Source organism: Aotus nancymaae, unplaced genomic scaffold (assembly GCF_030222135.1).
Source record: "Aotus nancymaae isolate 86718 unplaced genomic scaffold, 86718_ANA_hifiasm-v0.15.2.pri h1tg000019l, whole genome shotgun sequence".
NCBI classification, from domain to species: domain Eukaryota; kingdom Metazoa; phylum Chordata; class Mammalia; order Primates; family Aotidae; genus Aotus; species Aotus nancymaae.
This window is the reverse complement of record NW_026988431.1, coordinates 37,875,415-37,902,029: the sequence shown is the minus strand read 5'-3', so window position 1 is coordinate 37,902,029 and position 26,615 is coordinate 37,875,415. Positions and strand designations below refer to the sequence as shown.

Genomic DNA, 26,615 nt, shown 5'->3' with positions numbered 1-26,615 from the left:
GCTTCAATAACCGATAGAGGGACCTGCTGCCAGAGCAATGGGGAATAAAAGGATTAGGATTTTTCCATCAGAAAGACTGGAACTAAGAAGGGACACAACAAAGCATCTTTAAAAATATGAAAGGTGTAAGGTGAATGAAGACTTGTTTGCTAACTCCCAGTAAACCATAACCTGGAATACCTTTGAAGCCTGGAAGAGACCATGGGTGAATAATAGAAGTATTTGTTTGTCTGCACAATTGATAGTTCTTATTCAGGGTCATCCAGAGTTGCAAGAGTTGGAAATATAAGTAGGTTCAAGAAGGGAAGAGATTAATTTAGCAGATAGTGGGGTCATCAGGGTCATTAAACAGAATTTTTCTTTGTGAATATTTTCAAATGTTCCTAATAAACACAAAGAGAAGAGAATAATGAATCTCAACACACCCATGCCCCAAATTTAGCGATTATCAACACTTTTCCATACTTGATTCATTCATTGCTCCTATACTGTTGGAGTTGCTCTCACAGAATGTAAATTTCAAAATGCATCCCTACAAATATTTCAGAAATAGAATACGAGTCTCAAAATTTGATGTGACCCAGGTGAGAGTTTTTGTAATGTGATGTCATCGCAATGTCATTGTAACTAATGGTAGTTTGAGAAAAATGAAATAAACATTTCAGAGAAAATATACTGGGTTTCTCCTTGGCCAACATTGAATTAATTTTGGTTATACTTACTTATGGCTTATAGATTCAAAAGTATGTCCTCTCGCTACTAACTTTTTACTGCATAGGATTAAATTCTTTATTTTTATCTTACCAGCAGTTCCCACAAGTGCATTGTTTAGAAAGTAGGAATGATAATGAGGAAGAAGTGAAAGGCGGCAGCTGTACTTTAATGAGCACTTTTTATATATTAAGTGATTAATAATTATATACATATATGTATATATACATAATCACATTTAATCTTTACCTTGACCAGTCAAGATACCTATGTCACTCCCATTTTACAAATGATGAAATTGGAGTTCAAATAATTAAAAATAATTTTCCCAAGACAACAAATCAGTGATGGGCTGAACCAGAGCTAAAGGCCAGAGCTGTTTCATTCTCACGATTGTGCCACATCCAATCTATAAACATGTTCTTTCTTCCCAGTTAGATAGCCTGTCAGTCAGCATTTGAGTAATCCTTTCCCCATTAATTCCTGGCCAGCCTCATTTCCCAACCCTATCGAGAGTGTCAAGCATATTCTCATTTCAAGAGGCTAGAGCATATTCCTCATCCTCAGAATCCTTCCCTTCACCCAAACCCAGTAAGCTGTGAGTATGCGTCCATTGTCTAGGAAGTCTTCCTGCTGTAATGTGTATCATCCTTCACTCGGTGCAGCACGTTCTACTGTATCCCAGGAGGAGAGGGCCAACCCACATCATTCTCTGTTTGTTACTTCCTCCCAGCAAGGGTTGAGTTGCCAAGCAGTCTTTAGCTCTTATTCATGCCGCTGTCTAAAGGAAGAACATTCCAGACAAGACAAGGGCCCTGAGGCAGGAACATGCCACCTGTTAAAGAAATACCAAAGGTGCAAGTATAGCTGCAGTGAGCCACCGAGAGTATTATAAGCTGTGAGTCAGTCAGAGATATAGGCAGGATCAGTTATCTGTTGCCACATAATGCTGCATAACAAACAAAATCTCGGGCATGAACAATAAATACTTACTCGTCTCACAAGTCTGTGGGGTTCAGCTGTTCTACAGTGGAGTTGGTCATATATCTAGGGTCAGCTACAAGTTGCTAGATAACTGCTGAGCTTAGCTAGGCTTGCTCACATGTCTGGGGCTGGATAGCTGTTGGCTGATCTAGGATAACCTTAATAGGGATGACAGGTGCCTCAGCTGTGTATCACATGATTCTCATCTCATCTGGAACCAGTGGGCTACCCTGAGTATGTCTTTCTCCTGGCCATGACAAAGGGCAAGAATGTAACAAAAACGGGCAAAGTTTGAGGTCTAGCATCAGAAGTGATACATTGGCACTGCTGCTGCATTCTGTTGACCAGAAAAAGTTACAAGTTCATCCTAAAAACAGGTGTATAAGTAAATAACTCCTCTTTGGTCAAAAGAACTGCAAATTTACATGGAAAAGGCCATAGATACAGGGATGAAAAACATGGCACCTCTGATGCAGTTAGTCTGCCATATAGGTCACGTGGGCCAACATAAGCAGTTTGAACCTTACAGTAATCTGTACAATTTCAGACTTTCGAAATGTACTGAGACTTATTTTATGGTTCCAATTGATGTATCTTGGTGAGTATTCCATGTGTACTTGAACGTGTATTTTTGCAACCGTTTCAATACTATGCCAAACGATTGCAGAATCCAGTAGCATTGCTCAGGAAGTATAAATCATGTCAAGTTGATTTTTTTTGTCTACTTATTTTATCAATTACTGATAAATCCTCCAATTGAACAATTGAACTCATGGATATAGAGAGTAGAAGGATGGTTACAAGAGTCTAGGAAGAGTAGCAGGGGTTTGGGGGAGTGGGAAAGGTAGGGATGGTTAATGGGTACAAAAAATAGAAAAGATGAATAAGACCTGTTTGATGGCAAAATAAAGCAAGTATAGTCAATAATAATTGTATATTTTAAAATTTAAAAATGTAGCTGGATTGTATGCAGTTCAAAGGATAAATGTGAGAAGATGAATAATCCATTCTCCATAATGTGCTTATTTCATGTTGCATGCCTGTATCAAAACATCTCATGTACCCCGTAAATATATATACCTACTATGTCCACAAACATTGTTTTAAAAAATAATTTAAAAATTTAAAATAAAACCTCCAATTAGGGACTTCCCGGTTTATCTGTTAAGTAGTGCTTCATATGCTTTTCACTGAATGTAAAATTCTGGTTTGATGGTTATCTTCTTTCAACAGTTTGAAAATCTCATTCTGTTGTGTTCTGGCCTCTATTTTTTCCAATGAAAAGTTAGTTGATTTTTTAAAAAATTTCCTGGAACATAATATGCTCTGTCTTTCCCTGGTTACTTTTAAGATTTTTCTCTTTATCTCTAGTATTTAGAAGTTTGACTCTTATATGCCTCGTTTTCTTAGATTTTATCCTAATTTGGATTCACTTAGTATCCAATCTGCCCTTAAGCCAATTTAGTACATTTTTAATTCCAAATATATATAGTACTTTTTGGTTCTAGAAATTTTTAATTGCCTTTTTTTTTTTTTTTTTTTTTTTACTATTTCAGTGGCTTTAGTGGTACAATGGTTTTTGGTTACAGGGATGAGTTATATAGTGGTAAAGTCTGAGATTTTAGTGTACCCATCACTGGAGTAGTGTACATGGTACCCAATGTGTAGTTTAATCCGTAGCCCCTCCCAACCTCCCTCTTCTAAGTCTCTCAATTTTATTATATCACTTTGTATGTCTTTACATACCCATAGCTTAGCTCACATGTGTAAGTAAGAACAAAAGTTACTTGGTTTTCCATTCCTGAGTTACTTCATTTAGAATAATGGCCTCTCACTCCATCCGAGTTGCTGCAAAAGACATTATTTCATTCTTTTTTATGGCTGGGACATGTTCAGTGGTGTATATATACTACATTTTCTTTAGCCACTCATTGGCCAATGGGCACTGAGGTTGGTGCCATATCTTCACAGTTGTGAACTGTACTGCAATAACTATACATGTGCAGGTGTCTTTTAGATATATTGACTTATTTTCCTTTGAGTAGATACCCAGTAGTGAGATTACTGAGTCAAATGATAAACCTACTTTTAGTTCTTTAAGGAACCTCCATACTGTTTTCCATAGAGATGTACTAATTTACATTCCCATCAGTAGTGTACAAGCATTCCCTTTCCATCACATTCATGCCAACAACTGTTGTTTTTTGACTTTATGATAATGGCCATTCTTGCAGGAGTAAAGTAGTATCTTATTGTGGCTTTAATTTCCGTTTCCCTGATGAATAGTGATGTTGAGCATTTTTTCATATTTTTTGCCATTTCTATTTCTTCTTTTGAGAAATGTCTATTATTGTCATTTTTCCACCTTTTGATGGGATTATTATTTTTCTTGATCTGTTTGAGTTCCTTATAGATTCTGGTTACTAGTTTCTTGTCAGATGCATAGTTTGCAAATATTTTATCCTATTCTGTAGTTTACTCTGTTGATTTTTTTTTCTACACAAAAGCTTTTTAGGTTAATTATGTCCCATTTATTTATTTTTGTTTCAGTTACATTTGCTTTTGGGGTCTTAGTCATGATTCTTTGCCTAGGTCAATGTCCAGAACAGTTTTTTCTAGGTCATCTTCTGGAGTTTTTATGGTTTCAGGTCTTAGATTTATGTCTTTAATCCATCTTATTTTTTATAAGATGAGAGAGAGATTCACTTTCATTCTCCTACATTTGGCTATCCAGTTTTCCCAGCACCATTTAGATCAGTTCCATTGGTCTATGTGTCTACTTTTATACCAGTACCATGCTGTTTTGGTAATTATAGCCTTGTAGTATAATTTTGAAGTCCAGTAATGTGATGCCTCCAGATTTGTTCTTTTTGCTTGGAATTGCTTTGACTATTCAGGCTCTTTTGATTCCATATGAATTTTAGAATTGTTTTTTCTAATTCTATGTAAAATGATAGTTATTTTGATAGGAACTAGATTGAATCTGTAGACTACTTTAGGCAATATGGTCACTTTCCTTATATTGATTCTTCTAATCCATGACCATTGGGATGTGTTTCCATTTGTTTGGATCTATGATTTCTTTCAGCAGTGTTTTGTAGTTCTACTTGTAGAGATCCTTCACCTCCTTGGTTAAGTATATTCCTAGGTATTTTATCTTTCTTCGAAGCTGTTGTAAAAGGGATTGAGTTCTTGATTTGATTCTCAGCTTGGTTGCTGCTGGTGTGTAGCAGTGCTACTAATTTGTGTACATTGATTTTGTAACCAAAGACTTTATTGAATTACTTTATCAAATCTAGTTGTCTTTTGGAGGAATCTTTAGGGTTTTCTAGGTGCACAATCATATCATCAGTGAACATTGACAGCTTGACTTCTTCTTTTCCAATTTGGATGCCCTTTATTTCCTTCTCTTGCCTGGTTCTAGAATTTCCATTTTATTCTTTTATTACAATTTACATTCTCTGAAACCTTCACTTGTGTTTTCATTGTCTCCGTGTCTTTAAATTCCCTAGCATATTTTTGGAGTATTTTAATGCCATTGCCTGTTGATTCCACCATCTGAGTCATTTCAAGTTCTGTATCTGTAGGTTGCCTTTCTTCTGGCTGCAGGTCATGCTTTCCTGCTTCCTCCCATGTCTGGCAGTTGTTATGAAATGCTAGGCATTATGAATATTACATTGAATGGAGTGTGGAGTATTCTATAAAGGTTGCTGAATTTAATTCAGTCAAGCAGTTTAAATCTTGTAAGCTTTAGTTTTATGTTTGCCTTCCTTGATACATTTCATTTCATCCTCAGTTTTAGGGCATGGTCATTATTCTAGAACATTGTCCTCACTTAAAAGCATGCTTTTCTGAGATCTCAACAGAACAGCTGACTTTTGGCTTTAGCTGGACCAAACTGCAGTTTTTCCTAGCACTGGGTGATGTTAATCTCTCCATTTATTTCTCAGTTTCATAGAGTTTCTCCCTGCAAGACTTTGTGAACCTCTCAACCTGTGCATGCACAGTTCATTGCTCAACCAAGGACTTAAGGGAAACATCTCCACAGACTTCTGGGTGTCCTCTCTGTGCAGTTTCCTCCTCTCTATACACAGCTACTCCAGCGATACCCAAACTCCCATCTCTAGCTCTTCAACTCAGTGAGACTGCTGTTCTCTGCTTGGACCCTTATCTCCTTACATTTCAATTGTGAAGGACTTACAGGCAGAAGTCAAGGAAAATAGAGGGCTCACCTCGTTTGTTCCCTTCTTTCAAGGATCACAATCCTTTGCTGCCTGTTATCCAATGCCTGATTCCCATCATATGTTTATGATCCAGTTATTCTATCATGACTAGTCATTGTGAAAGTGGTGTTGAAGTGGTTTTGTAGGGAGACGCATTGTTTTGCTTGTTTTTTAGACACATACAAAATACTAAATAATGGAATCACAAATCTAAATGGAGACTTTTATCTTTGCTACAGCAGTAGTGGCTCTGGGTCCTGTTAATTGCATGAACCAGGATCTTCTTGTTCCAGGGAAAATTATTTGTTTGTGTTTGTGTGTGGGGGGAGTGTGTGCATGCACGCATGCATGCATATGCTTGTGTACCTGTATATAAAAGAGTTATCACACCAACTGAATTATGATATGTATCAGGCATTCGTTAAGAATACCATGAAGCAGATACTGTGAGATACTGTGAACTTCCTCCTCTCTGTAAGTTTTTTCATCATTTTTTGTCTTTGTATTTAATCTTCAGTCTGTAAGATGAGTATATTGGACCCAGGATAGTTTTTGATATACTTTTAAGAGGGAACATATGTCTTCTATACCACAAATGCTACTTTTGTGAAAATACTTCATAAACTGTAAAGAACTATGCAAATGTAGGCCTCAACATTTTATTATCTCCAATTCCAATTTCAAAACCTTTCATGTCTAGAATTTATTATTCCAGCATATCATTGTATTAATTTTCTATTGCTACATAAAAAATCCTAAAATGTAGCCTTGAAACAACCCACATTTATTGTGTCAAAGTTTCTATGGGTCAGGAATTGGAACACAACTTAGCTGAGCGTTTCTGATGCAAGGTCTTTCATGAAGTTGCAGTCAAGATGTCAGCTAAAGTTACAGTCATCTGAAGGCTAGACTTGGCCTGGAGGATCCACCTCCATGTTGGCAGAAGCCCTCTGTTCCTTACTGGACATTGGCAGGCATACTTAGTTCCTTTCCACATGAATCTCTCCACAGAGCTGCTTGAGTTTCCTTACAACAGGGCAGCCAACTTTTCTCAGAGCATGTGGTCCAAGAGAGACAGCAAAGAAGAAAGCCACAATGCCTTTTTATGACCTAATCTTGGACATGACACATCATTTCTGCTATATTCTATTCATCAAAAATGAGCCATTAAGTATGGCTCCCACCCAACAGGAAGAGAAATTAGGGCCCATCTTTTCTTTTTTTTTTTTTTTTTTTATTTTAAAATTTTTAATTGGCACATGGACACAGGGAGGGGAGCATCACACACTGGGGTCTGTCAGGAGGAAATAGGGGAGGGACAGTGGCGAGTGGGGAGTTGGGGAGAGATAGCATGGGGAGAAATGCCAGATATAGGTGAAGGGGAGGAAGGCAGCAAATCACACTGCCACGTGTGTACCTATGCAACAATCTTGCATGTTCTTCACATGTACCCCAAAACCTAAAATGCAATAAAAATAGAAAAAAATTATTAATTGGCATGTAATAATTGTACATACTTATAGGGTACAGAGTGATATTTTGATACATGTATACAATGTTTAATGATCAAGTCAAGGTAATTAGCATAGCCATTACCTCAAACATTTCTCATTTCTTTGTGTTAGGAACATTTAAAATTCTCCCTTCTAGATATTTGAAAATACACAGTGAATTATTGTTAACTATATTCATCCCACGGTGCTGCAGAACACTAGAACTTACTCTTCCTATCTAGCTGTAATTTTGTACCTATTAACCTCTCTCTATCCTCCCCTCCCAACTACCCTTCCCAGCCTCTGGTAACCATAATCGTACTTTTTACTTCTAGGTAAGTTCCACGTTTTAAAGGAAAAAGTGTCAAAGAATGTGTAGATATACACTTTAAGACCACCACAATATCATATTATATTTTCCTGAACCAAAGAATTTATTTTCCTCTGGATTAACTTGGATCTTCTACACAAAGTTACCTGGACCAGGCCCTTTCTTTGTAGCTAAAGCATAAGCCAAGCCTGTCTGGTAGTCTATGACCAACCCTTTCTTTGTAGCTAAAGCATAAGCCAAGCCTGTCTGGTAGTCTATCTGTGAGATCTCTGTGTCATCTTAACAGTTTTATCCATTCATGGCTAGTTGTCTCTTTCAGTTTTTTTCTCTAGGCATGTATTTTCTGACGGTATCTTCCTGGGAACATTTATGAATTTATCTGGGCATTGGGAAGGTGGGAATATTTATATAAAGTGCTGTTTATATAGAGGCTAGGAATTAATTTACCTTTTAAAATGTAAATTCGAAAATATATTTCTATTTGCCCCTTGATTATATACTATCTTTCCCCTTCGGAATCCAGAAATCTTTCTCTTTAGAGGCATGAAATCTGATCCTCTCCTTGGTAGTCAGAAAATCAAGGTGATGCATTTGAAATTGTTACATAAATATACTCCAAGTTGGAAGGAGATGGTAGGGTAAATGTACTGATAACAAATTCCATTCACATGTACTACTTAAAAAGTGCTTTGGAGCCCATAAAGAGCGCTGCAGATTTCGTATGATAATTGTTTGTCTTTGTTATCATTTGGTGCAACTTCTACTGACATTAATATTGAGTATGAAATTTTGAGAAATAGGAAAATCTTCCTCCTCTCACTTAATCCACTGAAACCCCCTGAAATGAGGAGCAATCCCACATGATTATTCCAAAGCAGAGTTCATTCAGTTCACTTAGCAAAGTCTTCGTATTTATTGACAGAGGAATGTATTTACATTTGCCGAGTTCTTTTTCATCAAAGTTAATGCAATAAACAATCCCTTCTTGCTTTGGTGTCTGTGTTTCACAGATTTCTTGGCAGAACCTTTTGTTTTCTCTCAGGGGTTCGAATAATCACAGAACAGAGCACCATAATTTTTTTGTTGCTCCCTCTCTAGTGAGTGTTACATATTAGGGGATCACCTAACAGAAAACTACCCACTGCCTGCTATTCTCAGTCACTTCTCAACCTCCGGTCTATTGCCTTATGTAAGAGAAAAAGATATCAAATGTCCCAGTCATTTTTAAAACTTTCCCAGAAAAAAAGGAGGTTAACAAAAGAGCCAGAAAATCCCCATGTACCAAGCATTCTGCTTCTTAGAGTATCTAGTCAAATAAACGTTGAGATTCAACATGCTTTACTCACCAGCTCCCATTTCCAGCTGTGAAACATGAGGCTCAGAGTTGGCGTTATTAGCAATAGTATTATTACTAAAGTGTTATTACTAAACTCAAATCTTGGTCTTCAGTTTCTGGGACCTATGCTTGTTCTAACATGCATACCACATCCCCTCTGGAATAAATGTCCTCGAAAGAGAAGAAGTATTGCTAACGGTAAGAAAAATGCCATCAAGTTCCAGATTAGACTTGTGATGACTGCTCACATCTATTGTCCTTGAGGTGTGAGCTGATCTCTACTTCAGAAGAATCCAGATAGATTGATGCTACCTGCTGTCCGCTGCCCATCCGGACCCTCCCATGGGCTGGCTCTCTGTGCTGCCTCATCAGATACCTTCCCTGTTCCAGGGTGATTTCAAAGGCCAGCCTTCCCTTAGCGCATTTATCTTCAACTCCAGTGCACAAGCAGAGCACACACTAGACTAACTCATTTATTTCCACTCATTTATTGATGGCCTTTCATAACCAAGTTATGAACTCATCAGTAACTTCAGAGAAATAAACGAATGGATCCAGAACTGGGCCAACAGATATTTAAGACATATTCTTAACATTTTATTTAGGATCAGTATAAATGTCAATGCTGGGTCATCAGTGGTATTTTCCCCACCTGGGAAAACATATTTCACAGATGCTTTATTCTAATTAGAACCAAGTTTATTCCTCACAAATGAAGATTTTTCTTAAAGAGATTGCACGTGTTAATATTTTTCTAAAATACTACCTAATGTGTGTTGCTCCCGTTAGCTGACCATAAATATCCCTGGAAGTTTTGCCAGAAATAGAGTATAAGCTCTTTCAGAAGTGTTTACGAGTTCTGATATATTCCCCCCAGGAAATAAGGAGAGGAAAAGGAGAGAAAAAAAAAAGATTTCTAAGACCTTGGGAAACCCTTGAAACCAGTATCTAGAAGTCTAAAGAAATTCCTAACACTGATGTTAAGTTTCTATGACACTGTCGAAGCCATTGGCAGTTCACCCAGCTGAGGGAGCCGTGCATTTTCGTTATGTTTCAGAGTACGTATACCTGCTGTATCTTAGCCTGCAGGAGGAGCATTCCGTTGTTCTGACCTCCCCTTCTGCACTAGTTTGCTCTCCACTTGTATCCTGGGGCTCCAACTAGATGACAGGAATCTTACCTGTGTAGGGGCCACAGTGTTCTTGGAAACCTATATGTATCCCAGTTACATCAATTTCCTCATCTGTAAAATGGGAGTAATAATAGACCACACTTCATCAAATAATTATAAGAATCTGGAGTGTTAATATATGAAAGTACTTAGAATGGTATCTGGCACTTGGTAAGTGTTCAAGAAGTATAGCTATTACTATTGTCTTTAATAAAAAGTATTTTCCATATGATTAGGACCTAAGAGACCAGTCAGTCCAATTTCTTCAATTCATTATACAAATAAGGAAACTGCAGCCCAACGAAGTTATGTAGCCTGTTAGTAGAATCTGTTCTTTTGAATTAAAGGCTGAATGAAATACATGCAGAAAAACATTCTCTTTGGAGTCCAGCAGTCCTAGACTAAATTCCAGTTGTTACCTTCTAGTTGTGTGACTTTGAACTCATTTCTTTCCTTCTCTAGGACTCTCTAAAATCCCTTTGTGCAAAATAGGTACAATGCAGCCTACCTTGATAGATTATTGTGAGAATTGAAAAATAATGACTGGAAAAATTAATGACTGGATAATGTGACTAGCATGCTTCCTGGGAGTTAATGGGCATTCAGTAGCTTGGGACCATCATTATTGGGAACATCATTCAACTGCAGTGCTGCAGACTGGCTGCCAGAATCCCAGCCCCTGATTGTCAGTATAGCTCACCACAATGCTGCCCACCCTTACATAAAAACAACAAAAAATGGGAATTTGCTGACATAACTTTTTATCAGCTTTTTAAATGACTTTGTAGTCACCAGTAGATGTTATCCACTATCAAAATTCACCTATGATTATTGATGGATAAAAATCTATGTGTCCTTATTGCTTTTAAAGGAAAGGGTGGAAAAAAGGAGAGGAAAGTCCCCACTTGGCTCTGAGCTTTTCCTAACTAGTTTAGCTCAACATGGGCAGTTTTGCTTTGTCAGATGGACCCCAACATGCTGTTGGGAAACAGTGACTCAGAAACAATTTGCAGATGTTTGAGGATGATGAAGAAAACACTGTGCGCAACAGTAATTCTGCAAATCTGATGCCTTTGCTGGGTTAGAAATGCTTAGAGAAAGGTGCGAGGAAGGACAGAAATTGAACCAGACACCCTTGTTTCCTTTCTTGAGGAAATATGAGTAAATTCTGACTATAGATAACAAGTCATGGCACTCCCTATCAGAAAACAGAGACCTGTGGAGCTCTAATGTCCAGGAAAAGATCCTCAGTGTCCCCCACAGTAGGGACTGGGAATGAGAATGGATTCCATGGCCAAGTAACTTTGAGAAACAATTTCTGCTGAAGATTTGCAATGCTCATTTATAAACGAAAGACTGAGAAGTCCTACATTTTCTTTTCTTTTCTTTTTTAACTTTTATTTTAGGTTCAAGTGTCTATGTGCAGGTTTGTTATGTAGGTAAACTCGTGTCACAGGAGTTTGTGGTATAGGTTATTTCGTCTCCCAGATACTAAGCCTAGTACCAATAGTTATTTCTTCTGACCTCTCCCTCCTCCCACCCTTCACCCTCAAGTAGGGCCCAGTGTGTGTGTTGTGTCTGTCTTTGTGTTCTCATCATTTAGCTCCCACTTATAAGTGAAAACACGTGGTATTTGGTTTTCTCTTCTTGCATTAGTTTAATAAGGATAATGTCCTCCAGCTCTGTCCATGTTCCTGCAAAGGACATGATCTCGTTCCTTTTTATGACTGTATATTATTCCATGATATATATGTACCACATTTTCTTTACCCAGTCTACCCTTGTTGGGAATTTAGGTTAATTCCATGTCTTTGCTACTGTGAATAGTCCTGCAATGAACGAGAAGTCCTTCATTTAAGAAACCTATTTACCTGTTGACCCCATCCTTTCCTGAATGATTAGCGCAAAATTTGCATCAACATCATGTGAACAGTGATACACTAGAGGACACTGTTTGGAAAACTGTAAAGCTTGAAAAATCAGAGATCTTAAGACAACCAGTGAAAAAGGCAATGAAAAGGTTGGGTTTTAATTTCATTGTGAGTCCCTGCTTCATCCATTTTAAACAAAGGATAAATGGCTAACTAAAAGTGAAGCACACTTTGCTTTCTTGTATTTCTGTTTTATTTTTGGGGAATGGAGCAGCAGCGTCTACTGGTACACATATGTTTCAGGGGTAGAACACAGCCCTTTGCGTCCGGCTATTTATCATTAACCAATGATGGAACTGGCTAGAAAAGGACAAAAATAAAATGAACACAAATCAATCTGGGGTCATCTAAGCACTGGCTGTGGAGCATCCAGTTGACTTCCACTGTCTTCCGTGGGTCAGGATTTCCTCAGAAGACTCTGCACGTTATGACTGGACTGCAACTCATGACCCAATTTGGGCATGAAAACTGGGGGTCCAGACGTAGCAACAAAGCCCACTTTAAGATATAAATGCTTTTAATGATTAGGATAATTACAATCAATTGAAATTCTCTTCACACAAAATGAAATACAGTAAGAATGCCACTGAATACCCTCCTTACATTTTATTTTCTATCTGTAAAGCTCACAAAAAAATTTTACTTACTTTCCACATTTCATTCTCTTCTCTCACAAAAACACCCATCAAACACCTTCTCGTCCTCTTTTGTCTTTAATTCCTTATCATCCTCTCATTCTTTATGGCCCTTGTGGGGGGAAAAAAAGAGATAGACAAGCACATTCAGTTGTTGACCTCTTCTCATCAGGAATATCTGTTTCAAAACTCTTCATAATCTAAGCAGAAAGATATCAAAATCAACCCATAGCTTTTGGTAGTAATCTATCAAACAAAATGAATAAAATATACCATAACTCTTATTCGACTACAGTCCTCTCTTTAGGCTTGACCTTTTGGTAATCCATAAATAAATATCATCCAAATTTGACAAAAGTAAACTGTAAAATTCCCACAACAGCAATATGACAGAAATATCATTTTTATTGATGTCAAAATAGCATTTCTTAGCTATTTAATAAATTTGGGATTATTAAGAAAAGTCAATGTTGAAATACTCCAGAAGGGTCTCATCCATATAGCAAGATTTATGAGCTAATTTGCCTGGCAACTGCTTCACCATTTAGATGAAAATCCCTATATATAGAAAGGTTTTTTTTTAAATACAGTTTAATTTAATTTGGTTTGACATGTATTTTTATATTAAAATGTGTTTGACTATTTACCCAATGCCTTTTTCTATTCTCTCTCCCCAGGAAGCAAATAACTTGGATAAAAGCATGACAAAAGCAGAGAGTGCTCGGCTCTTCAGAGTGTGGTATGGCTTTGACCACAAGTATCCTTTGATAATAACGATCTCACAGATCCTGCTGCAAGCGGAGAATTACTTTAAGCTCTTAATCATTGAAGTGTGCACTCCTGCTCTTCAAGAAACACCGAAAGGTAAAGTGAATTCACAGCCAAACTTATAAAAAGGAATAATTTCATAAAATAAAAAGCAGGGTAGTCCATACTTAAGTGTTACAGAGAGCTAAAGTGAAACTTCCGAGTCAAATGTATCTGGTGTTTTCCTGACAATAATGCTAGATGATAAAATCATATAGTGCTGAAGAACCCATTTTGCTGTTCTTCCCTTTGTAAAGCCCTTACTTCTGGTCAAATTGGTCAAAGAGACCTGCTTGATTGAGGGCATTGTATGCACAGTCTCAGCAGCCTCTGGCCAGGGTAACCCAGCCAAAGCTCCTGCACCCTCATCCCAGGAACCCCTTTGTGTGCTTTTGTTTCATGCTGTAAAAAATGAAAGGGTAGAAGCAGGGGACAAAAATACATGGGCCAAGGAGATGAGTCTGGTTCATCAGAGTTCATCATAAAATAGCACTGCTTTGTTTTCCAGGCAGATTTGAATAAGCTTTTTCCACTGAAGAGCAATTTTAAAATTCTAGCAATCCGTGTAAAGGTAGTAGCTCAGATATACCTTGCCATGTGATTCGTGGGGCTAAGTCAGGCCTGAAGTGCTTTGCCATTGTGAGCTGCAGTAAGCGGTCTGTCTCTAATCCCAGGCAAAAGCTCCAAGGAAGAAAGGAAAGAACCGCACTGTAAATTGAATGTGTTGGGTCTTTGTAGCTGGCCTTCCAGTCACAAATCCCTCTCCTTTCAGTGAGAAAATGTCAGTCACTGGGTGATTTTAAGTGCCTAAGCGATGATTAAAGCCACAACAGATCAGTGGGAGAGGAGGAAGAATTAAGAATAGGGAAAAGATATTCAAAGAATTGGTGAGGAAAGAGATAAAAATGGATGGGGGAGAGGAGACCAGAGAAATACAGGAAATTTGCAGCAGGCAGGAAAGAAAAGCAAATTAGAAGAATGAGTGGAAAATAGCAAACAAAAATTAAGAAAGAAGTGAAGAGAAGCCTATTGAAGATTGCAGAGATAAGCAAAACAATGTGAGAATTAAAATGTATTTTTGCAAAAGTAGAGCATAAGAATTATGAAATGGTGATGTGGAAGATAGAGGGTTTTTGAGGTTAGAGTTTTCTCTTTTCATAGCTCTGTTACCTGTGGCCGGATATCCTTTCCTGCTCAGTCTTCAGTTTTATGGACAAATGTAGGTTGCCACCATCTTGAGAGAAGTCCATCTTGACCATTAATTATTTTTTAAAGATTGTGGTATCTCATTAACTATCTGAAGACTTTCTGGTCTCTCTAAGGGAACCTAGTTCTTACAAAGTTATTGCTGGTTTTTACTCCTAGTTGATTTTTCTTTTGGAAGCAGAATTTGTCCCTGTCATTGCTTGTAAGTATCTGATAACCCAGTTTGTTCAAAATTATAAAAATTTAACTAAAGAGTAAAAACACAATGATATGTACAGAAAGAAGATGGTAAATCAGAAATGAGATAAAAGATATTTTTTTTCAAATTCTCACAGTGCTGTGAGGAAAGATTTACAATGAAGAAAAGTGTAAAAAAAAAAAACTTGAAAACAAGAAAATAAAAGTTGAGGCCCATCAAAATTTTTAGCTTAGAGCAGTGACACTAAATTCAGATGATGTCATAATTTTTGTCTCACTTTTCATCAGGGGTTTATTTCCATGTGATTATAGACAGACTAGCAAAAATAAAAGCAGATTTACAGTCTCAGTCATGTCTCTTCTCATGGAAATTTATCTTCCCGCACATTCATTCTAGAAATTGCTGTGCTGCCATCACTACACAAATACATATTCACTTAGACAATGAAATTTTTGTATCTTAGCTGTGCTCTGAATTTATACCTAGAGAGTAGCAGGCCAACCAGTTTCAACTATGTGACTTCTTAATATGTCTGCTTTTTTTAGAGCAAATTATCCATTTGGCATTTATGTTCATTCTGTTTTCCACCCAGAACCGAGGTAATGTGTCCTGTGAACTTCATAAGTTAGGCTATGCCAGCCATAAGCAGTGTAGAGATTATCTCCTCACCCTGAGATCAGGTTGCTGGCCTAGACCAAAAAGTAATTGTCATGAGGCTGAAAAAAATTGGCTGTGTAGTTTGGAGCTGTTCAACTTTCATTTCAGTAAAATTGCATCTACAAATGAGGTATCACAAATGATTATTGACAAAAGAAAAAAGTATATATAACTTGGTACACACCTATATCAGTCAGGATTCTCCAAATAAATAGGAACAGAATCAGCAGGAGTGCTTTACATATCACATACATATACATATAGATTTGTTTCAAGGAATTGGTTTATACAATTGAGGGGGCTGGCAAGTCCAAAATTTGCAGAGCAGGCTTTGTCTGGAAACTCAGGCGAGAGCTAGTGCTGCAGTCTTCAGGCAGAATTCTTTCTTCCTCAGAAAAGCCTCAGTTTTGCTGTTAAGTCCATGCAACTGATTGGATGAGGCCCACACATGGTATTGAGGATAAACTCCTTTACTTAGCATCAGTTGCAGATTAGATGGGGCTAATCTGCAATTGACACCTAAGTCAGGGCTTAAAAGAATAATGGGGTAGTCTAGCCAATTGACCCATAAAACTAACAATCACATCACCCAGTTTGTATTCAATTCATGCCTAATATTCAGTCTCAAAGGTAGAAAACCCCTCTTAACTTACCATTATTACCAATGAAACAAACCAGTCACTTGCATAATTTTGTTTTTTCTTTTTCATAGCATAATATATATATACCTTCCCCTAAAAGTTTTCCAAAAACTACAGAATAAAAATTATAAAACTTAGCATTAAATGAGGATGAACAATGCCAAGCACTGTGTTGAGTGCTTTACATTTATTACTTCATTTCACCTCCCCGGTTCCGTAGGAGGCTGGGAGGGGCTGGAGATACAACAACACGAGTGTACTGCTGATTGGGTTGGCCTCTGCTGCAACAGGGGCTCCCCTGTTGGAAGGAAGCCTATGGTGCCAAAACTGATGATTAATTAAGGTTCATTATGATTCAACGTGGGCAGAAATTCTGAATTATGCAGTACAAAGAAGAAATTGAGAAAGGGGGAGATGAGAAAGGGAGCTAATGTTACTGAGCGGCAATGCTTTGCCATCAGGCATGTTATTTCATTTAATTCTCTTCATTTAACTACTCTTTTTGTTTTGTTTAATTCTTACATCCACCCTCTTTATAACTTAACTTTGTTTCCATAGCTAGTAAGTGTCAATTTCATGATTCAAGCCCAGATTAGTCTCACTCTAAAGTCCATCAATACATCTAAATAAACTTGATTAATAGGTCTATGTCCATGATATCTCTTACTGTACCTGTAAATCTTCATGTCTCAATATATTCATAAAGTCACCATTAAAACAATGAATAATTGTGACTCCTTAATATAGTGCAGAGCTCACATCTCGAACATTTATTGGCAGTATATGGGGGTGATAACAAGGTTAGAGGTTCTTGTTGGTCACCCAGAAATCACCACCAGGAAAGAGTCCCCAACTTCTGAATCAGATCCTCAACTTTTTAGGGGCAGAGAGATAAATATTCAAAGATTCCAAGAGTGGTTCAGTCTGATAAGAGATGGACCCAAACTAGCCAAGCTCAAAGGAGGCAGAAGTACAAACCAGACACCAAATTCCTAAATTACCATGTCCCCATTGTGGAGAGGGAGGTGTGGGCAGGGGGAGATACTCTTCAGCCCTAAGAAGGCTCAACTCACAGTCTAGAGCCCCTCCTCTCCTACTCTCTGGCTCACTCTGCCCCAGCTACCCTGTCCTTCCTCGGGCACACCAAGCACACTTCTGCACCCAGGCCCTCGCACTGGCTCTTCCCTCAGGCATTTGCTTGCTTCCTTTCTCTTTCTTTCAACTTGTCAGTGAGACCTTCCTGGCTCTATATCTAAATGTCTAAAAGGAGCTAACTCCCTCACTCCTTCCTGCTTTATTTTTTTCATCATAACACTTCACCACCACTTGATACAGAATGGACTTTGTTTTAGTAGTTTCTTCCAACCAGGATATGTGCCCTCAATAGACAGAAATTGGGTCTGTTTTCATTCCCTGGTATGTCCTCAGGGCATAAAACAATGCCTGGCAGGAAGTAGACACTCTATAAATATTTGTTGAAGGAATGAATGAATCAATTAAGCAAGCAAGCAATATTTTCTATCCAGGGCACCTTTGTTTCAGGCATTGATGTAGCAGGAAAATCCAATTAATTATCAGAAGACTGTTAAGTGAGTCTGAAAGCAGAGCAAGACAGAGTGGATAATATTAGTGCTTTCATTCAGGCTACTCTGTGTAGACACCTAGCCTGAGTGTCTCACTCCCTAGGAAGAAACAGCCACTCACAGCACTTAAATCCCTGTTGTTTGAGCTGACCTTCCTATGGTTGGTCCGTCATTTGTTAGGTTTTATTAGTGCAACTGATCTGGCACACTGAAGCCTGGCTCTGGCTTAGAAGCCATTCTCTGTCTGAGTAACGTCACGTCGAATACATATGTCTTATCTCACCAATCATGTTGATTTGATTAGTAACAAACTCAAAATTGTAAAGCCACCTATCCTCACTAGCAGTCTCTCATAATGAGGAAGTAAGAAGAAGAAATCGATGCCCCTTTATTCATATTTTAAGACATCAGATAAAATTATTTGCATGGATTCACACTTACAGCTGGTATGAGAATCTCGTGGTGCCTTATTCATAGGTGACTAATGATGTCGCTTGACTGTTTCCTTTCTAAAATCTCTTTCCATTCTCTCATTTATCATCTCTCCTCTTAAACATGTGTATAGATTAGCCCTACAAATGTGAATGACACAGCATAAGAATGACCTTTTCTAAAATTTCCAAAAAGGGCAGTCTAACATCATTTTTAGCACTTCCTGTATGCCAACCTCGACTGAAAATAAGGACTTATTATGTGGTTGCCAGTATTTTATAAGTGTAAAGAAAGTGCAGAGAACAATGGATTGGCAAGTTGACACAGTAACAGAATTACATAAAGCCACGTGGATGGAGATTTCCTTCCCATCACTGGTTGGAATGAAGAGTGCACTGAGGTATTGCCAACAAAATGAAAAGCCCACAGCAGGGTGTGTGGATGCTGAAAATTCTTGCATTTCCCGTTCTGAAGAGTCTGCCAAGGAAAGTGGCAGGTACCAGACCCCATCCTGTACAGGCTAAGGCAGATTGGGAATCCAGTTCAGGAAATGTAAACAAAAATATCGGGCATTCAAAATGATACTTGGAATACAAGTATTTAATAGATTTAAATGCAATGGCATTTTAGTCTTAACTAAAAAAAAAGAAAAAGAGAAAAAAAATTCCCCTCCTAAAACTTGACAAAATTTGTTATATCCCACACAGTCATGCCTATTTTAAGTCATAGGTATGAATATCATGAACAGCAATTTCCATTTTAAATGATGATCCTGTACTGCAGTTTTTCCCTATCCTGACTAGCTGAAACATCCATGAATTATTTATTGGGGTAGTGCCGTGGCCTTGTGAATGACTTGAGTTTACTTCACAAAAAAACTCTCAGAGGAACAAGGAATGTTAGTTCTGTGATCCGAGTTTTATAAATGAGGTAACTGAGCCCAAGAGAGGGAAAAAACACATCCAAGGTTACTGATTGACTTGGAGCCAGTGTTCATAATCAACAGAACAGGCTGTGTCCACCTGAGCAATCGAAGGATCCCAGTTCAGGTGGTCCGTCTGGTGAGTTCTGGTAGCATTAACATGAATGTGATGCTATTTTAATAAGTGTTCCTAGTGAATACTTGGTTGTTTTAGTCTGATAGCTTCTTTGGTAGTTCAGTAAAAGCCTCACCCATCTGAAAAGAGGTGTGTTTTACTTTCAGTAGCAAGCCAGAGAGACAGCAGAGGATGTAAGCAATCTTTTGTTCAATGGATACTTTATTGATTGCCTACTATGTGGAGGCAATATACTAGGTCCTGAGGGTAAGTATGATTGAGCCTCACAGAATCTTGCTTTGTACCTTATTGAAATGAGGCATGGCCGAAAAGTCCTTTGAAATCACAGGTGGTCTCTACCATAGGAAAGGAAGACATTGGCATCATCAGAAGTTCTGGGTGGATGGACTCTTTAGGGGCACCGTCAGTTAAAATCATTGGTAATTCACTTGCAAAATGTAAAGGTAACTCCATAAGTAGTTTTAGAAAGCAACAAAATTTCAAAATATTTGAAATAAACATAAGCAATCAGTTTCCTACAGGCTCTTTCTAAACACATCCTCTGATGGTATCTGCACATGAATATGTATATGGCATTATAACCACTTCTCCTGGGAAGCTGGCTGTAGGGAAGAGCCCAGCTTGCGTTGGGCTGCAACGCAGCCATCACTCCCATCCCCTGGTTAATAACACTTAGAAGACTATTGTTATTTGGGGGTATTTAGGTTGGCTTTTGGTCATCCATATCCTCACAGGTGCTGCTGTAGAAAGATCTCATAGAAAGTCTTGACTTATTAAGTGGAATTAAAGCTTCCTGAAAGAGGCTGGGTTCAGTGGTTCAACCCTGTAATCCCAGCACTTTGAGGGGTGGAAGCCAGAGGATCAGTTGAACCCAAGAATTTGAGACCAGCCTGGGCAACACAGCAAGACTCCATCTCTATAAATAATAATAAAAAAATTAACTGAGCATGGTAGCATGCATCTGTAGTCCTGTCTACTAGGAAGGCTGAAGCAGGAGGATCATTTGAACCGAGGAGTTCAGGGCTATAATGAGCTATGATTTTGCCACTGCTCTCCAGCCTGGGCAACAAAGTGAGATTCTGTTTCTTAAAATCCTGGGAGAAAACAGCTGCTTCCTGGACCCCTGTGTTCTTATGACTTTGGAGTAGAGTTAATACAGGGGAATTTTAACAGTATCTGGAAACACGAGTGGTCTTTTGTTAACGTAACAACTTGGATCTTCCATAATTTTTTCTTCCACATAATAGGAATGATACATACTGTGCTCTGTTTTGGTTGAATCCATCAGAAAAGTTGACTAGTTATTAAAACAGCTTCCTACTGATGGCAACTGATTCAGTGGCCTCTCAGAACCAACACATTTAGAACAGTTAAATAGTGCAGTTTTCTCAAGACCCTATGGCCAAAAGACGTTGCAGTATTCTGTAGTTGGTATAACTCTTCTGGAGGCCTGAAAAGTGACTGCACATATGACTTTATGAATTGTTGCCTAAGCACAATGGCTTCCCCACTGTGATTACGAAATCTTGTAGGTCCCAAGGTGGTAACTGATTTGTGTACAATGATCCTGGGATTCTATATAAGCTTGAACATCTCTGCTTTGTTTTTCTTTTTTCCCTGGAAAAGTTTTAATAATATTTCTATTAAATAAAAACGTTCTCATATTTTAACTTCACTTTAAAGAAATGTATGAAAATCTAGATTTACACAAATGAGAAATCAGAAGGTCACTCCTCCCCTTGTAGAATGGATTCACAAAATAAATTCCTTTAAATCAAATTCAACATATTATTTTCTCCATGCAAAGCACCATATTAGACTTTCCTCATCCATTTATTCACTTATTTATCACGTTTATCAAGTCTGCCACATGCCAGACACCATCCTGGGCACTTGCGATGCCCCCATAAAGAAATTCCCACAGAGCTATCGTTCCAATATGGTTCTGTTTTTAAATTTCTGATTTACAGAGATCTTTTTAGGAACACATCTATGGTATAAAGAAAGATGCTGACATGCCACTATTGTTTTTTATCGAATGGAAGAAAGTCTTGTTCTGTGGTCAGAAGTTATTGATTTGCTATTATCTACTCATAGTTATGTAATTTTAGGAAAGTTATTTAACCACTCTTGTGTCTCCATCGCTTATCTGAAAAATGGGGATAACAGAAGTCTCTACCTCATAGATTTGTTTTAATAATAAATTAATGCAAAGCACTTAGGACAGTGCTCAATACATGTTAGTATTATTATTTCTACCTATTGATATCCACATCTCTTAAAGAACAGCGTGTGTAATGTGTATAATATTGTCATTTATTATCTGAGTGACTAAAATTTCCATTATTTTATATGCTTGTAATAACCTTTAGTTGCAACAGCTGTATTTTAATGCCATTTCAAAGTCTTTAGTCTCCATAAAGGAAAGGTTTCACTTGGACTATAAATCAGACATAATTCTTATTTGATTTTGAGTAAATGGATGTAGCTGGGTGTTAAGCTGTTCTTTTGTGTCCTCTGTTCTACACATGCAGTTGTTTCAATTATTACTTTTCTAACTTATAGTTCATCATCTCAGTTATTTTTTGGAAATTATACTATAGATAGCAATTTTGACTTGACAGAGAAGTGCAGCAATTTTTTTCTTCCACAATGAAAGCAATACAAGCCTTTGATGATAATTATTCTTCTTGTACCTTACTGTGATAAAGGAAATCTTTCAATTGCACCTTTCAGGTGAAGCTGTGGTGTTTTGTTATTAGCAGTGTGATGTTATATTGAAGATTTCTGGGTCAGTACTGAATCATTTTATTAGGAAAAAAGGAAAAGATGAAGGACTTAAAAAAAAAATATGTATTACCTTAGTGCTGCCAGTATTGAATTTAGTTTTAATATTTCTTTCCCACAAAAAAAGAGTATAATGTTTAAATGTTCTTTGTTACTTGGCCACTCCTTCTCAACTGTAGGAGCCAAGACATTTGCAGGCTGCCAACAAGTTCATGAGCTACCAGAGACACATTATCAGCATGGGCCATGGCTGCCAGCTTCACATATGACCACCTGCCAGTAAGACACAGTCCTGGGTCTAGCTCACAGACTGCAGTTATTCAGCACTTGTCTGCATGTGAAACTGTGATAGACACCACACAGTGTTGGGAAGACATGGCTCTACCCTAATTAAGGTTCACTTCACAAGGTAGATGGTACTGATTCTCATCGTATGTCATACCAACTTACAAGACAGAGCAGGCAAACAGACAATTATGCTGGTGGTTAATAAAGGAAAAGCTGGTTGGATAAATAATTGCTATTCTTCCAGTCATGTGGGAAAGGGTCTATGGAGGAACTGGGATTTCCTGACATGAAATTAACTAATGAGAAGGGAGAAAGAGCTTTCCAAGAACAGGGAGTAACATGGGGAAGGTCCTGTGATGAGTGTGGCGTGAATAGATATGAGAGAGCCTGAATAAACCCACCTGAAAAGTACAGAATTACAGGAAGGAGAAAAGAGGTTGTCTCAAGAGACGGTGAACAAGCCTTTGAAGTCAAGCGTGAAACTCTTATTCCCATTGCCTTGTGTAATCAGCATTCTCTCTTGTTGGTTAATATGTTGTCTTTTTTTTGGTTACTCAGATGGCTAAAGGTAGAGTGATATGGTACAGGCTAAAGTATCCTTTAAAGTTTCCTTTCTATCACAGATGTTTTTTAAAACAATTTATTATACTTTAAGTTCTGGGGTACATGTGCAGATCATGCAGGTTTGTTACATAGGTATACACGTGCCATGGTGGTGGTTTGCTGCATCCATCACCCCATCATCTACATTAGGTATTTCTCCTAATGCTATCCCTTCCCAATCCCCCCACCCACCCAGACCCTGGTGTGTGATGTTCCCCCTCTGTGTCCGTGTGCTCTCATTGTTCAACATCCATTTATGAGTGAGAATGTGCGGATTGCTGCGAGGCTTAGGGTTAGTTTTCATATTTCTTCCCCCAGAAAGAGATAATTATTCTATTACATTTTATTCAATTATTTTAACTAAACTGAATTTTAATACTTCTCTAGGGGAAAAAAAGTCTTCTGCCGTCTAAGTCACAGAGCTAAATAAGAAATGGTGATTGCCCTTAAGATGCCAGCATCGTAATGAGGTAGAGGCACCAGCCACCAGTGCTGAGCGCTATCACCAAATTCTGAGCAAAAAGTGTGTCGTTTTAGTTTGTTCAGGCTGCTATCACAAAATACATTAGACTGATAGCTTCTAAACAGTAGAATTTTATTTCTCACAGTTCTAGAGGCTGGGAACTCCGATGTGAAGGTGCCAGCCATGTCCATGTGTCTGGTGAGGACCCATTTCCTGGTCAGAGAATTCACTTTCTTGCTCTATCTTCAGGTGGTGGAAGGAAGCAAACAAGCTCCCTTAGGCCTCTTTGATAAGGGCACTAATCCCATTCCTCAGGGCAGAACTCTCATTACCTATTCACCTTCCAAAGGCTCCACCCCCCTTAATGTGATCACCTTGGGAGTCAGGTTTCAACCTGTGAACTGGGGAAAGAGGAGACGCAAACATTCAGACCACAGCAAGTGCTATGGAAGCCAGAGGGGTATAGCCAGCAGAGCAGCTTTGGAGAAGCTGGGAGGCCACACTGAAGTGACTTTGGAAGCAGGTGATAAAAGAGTAAGAATCTGTAAGGAGCAGGGCTGAGAGTGTGAAGGACTTTGTGGCAAGGAGACAGCTCAGCCAGAAGCCTGAACAGCGTGCAGAGAGTTCGGAAAATGGTGAAAAGTTTGGGGCAACTAGTGAAATCGGGGAATCATCACGTGCACAGATTGCGCAGAACTGCATGTGTCACAGTTAAGAAAATGGATTTTCTGTATTGACAGCAGGAAACCAATGCAGCACTTTAAGCACAGAGCCACAGAGCCCTGTCTGTTAGAGTGCGGAGAACTGGTGGCCGTATGGAAGCTGATCTGACAGGAAGAAGAATAAACTGAAAATGATCCGTGATCTCAGACAGTTGCCCCCAGAAATACCCACCAGTTTTCTGAGTGGATAAAAATGTAAACAGAAATGTTTCATTCTACTTTGAAAACTATTTTAGAACATTCAATGTGTGTTCCCAATATAAATGAGTTAATATATAAAAGTATCATTTCATTAAGAGATTGATTCTTAAACTTCCACTACTAAAAATTAGCCAGTGGTATAATTGTTAGGGCTGGGGTCTACTAGAATGTTCTTTATTATTATTATTATACTTTAAGTTCTGGGGTACATGTGCAGAACATGCAGGTTTATTACATAGGTGTACATGTGCCATGGTGGTTTGCTGCATCTATCACCCTGTCATCTACATTAGGTATTTCTCCTAATGCTGTCCCTCCCCAATCGCCCCACCCCGTACTATTCCCTCCCCTAAACCCCCAACCCCCAACAGGCCCTGGTGTGTGATGTTCCCCTCCCTGTGTCCATGTATTCTCATTGTTCAACACCCACTTATGAGTGAGAACATGCAGTGTTTGGTTTTCTGTTCTTGTGTCAGTTTGCTGAGAATGATGGTTTCTAGTTTCATCCATGTCCCTGCAAAGGACATGAGCTCATCCTTTTTTATGGATGCATAGTATTCCATGGTGTATATATGCCACATTTTCTTTATCTAGTCTATCATTGATGGCATTTGGGTTGGTTCCAAGTCTTTGCTCTTGTGAACAGTGCCACAATAAACATACATGTGCATGTGTCTTTATAATAGAGTGATTTATAATCCTTTGGGCGTATACCCAGTAATGGGATTGCTGGGTCAAATGGTATTTCTAGTTCTAGATCCTTGAGGAATTGCCACACTGTCTTCCACAATGGTTGAACTAATTTACACTCCCACCAACAGTGTAAAAGCATTCCTATTTCTCTCCATCCTCTCCAGCATCTGTTGTCTCCTAATTTTTGAGACAGAGTTCACTCATGTTGCCCAGGCTAGAGTACAATGGCACGATCTTGGCTCACTGCAACCTCCGCCTCCTGGGTTCAAGCGGTTCTCCTGCCTCAGCCTCCCAAGTAGCTGGGATTACAGGCATGCACCACCATGCCCAACTAATTTTGTACTTTGAATAGAGACAGGATTTCTCCATGTTGGTCAGGCTGGTCTTGAACTCCCAACCTCAGGTGATCCACCCGCCTCAGCTTCCCAAAGTGCTGGGATTACAGGCATGAGCCTCCGCACCCGGCCCTGTCTCCTGATTTTTTGATGATCACCATTCTAACTGGCGTGAGATGGTATTTCAATGTGGTTTTGATTTGCATTTCTCGGATGACCAGTGATGATGAGCTTTTTTCATATGTTTGTTGGCTGCATAAATGTCGTCTTTTGAGAAATGTTTGTTCATATCCTTTGCCCACTTTTTGATGGTTTGTTTTTTTCTTGTAAATTTGTTTAAGTTCCTTGTAGATTCTGGATATTAACCCTTTGTCAGATGGGTAGATTACAAAAATTTTTTCCCATTCTGTTGGTTGCTAGTTCACTCTAAAGATAGTTTCTTTTGCTGTGCAGAAGCTCTTTAGTTTAATTAGATCTCATTTGTCTATTTTGGCTTTTGTTTGCTTTTGGTGTTTTAGTCATGAAGTCCTTACCCCTGCCTATGTCTTGAATGGTATTGCCTAGGTTTTCTTCTAGGATTTTTATGGTGTTAGGTCTTAGGTTTAAATCTTTAATCCATTAGCTAAAAAGCCAAATCTGTCTCAGCTTGTCTTCTGGTATTTCAGTTTCCTGTCCATAGTAAGAAATTGGAGAATTTTAACTAATCTAACAAAAAGTTTTAACTAATCTAACAAAAATAACTGAATTCCAATTCATTTTCAAATAAAAAATTGTTTTTGTTTTTAAACTGATAAACTAGAATGCCACTAGCCCCCAAGCCACACTCAGCTTCCTGGATCAGCTTCATATCAATAGTAGCTGGTGCTGTGGCCTTTTAAATGTAGAGGAAGAAGCATCAGAGAGCTAACCTTTTTCCAGAGGAAACAGACACATCCTGAAACGATTGCCTTTGACATCCCTTGAAGCCATTTCCTTGGAATTCCTTGAAATCTACCAGTGTATTAGGTTTCACTGACCTGTTGCCTGTAAACATGGCCAGAACTGATTTCTAGCTCATGCAGGCTGCTAAACAAATCTTTCCTTAATCCTTTAACATGTGTTTAATACCTCGAACAGGAAAGACTG

General features: G+C 38.4%; 1 protein-coding gene across 1 annotated transcript in view; it reads left to right on the top strand.

Moving 5' to 3' along the window:
• Nucleotides 1–26,615, top strand: part of SLC9A9 (solute carrier family 9 member A9) — a 581,824-nt gene that overhangs the window by 456,103 nt on the left and 99,106 nt on the right. Inside the window, exon 14 of the mRNA XM_012437089.3 lies at nt 13,493–13,572. Coding sequence (XP_012292512.2) covers nt 13,493–13,572 — 80 coding nt within the window. The remainder of the gene's footprint in view (nt 1–13,492; nt 13,573–26,615) is intronic.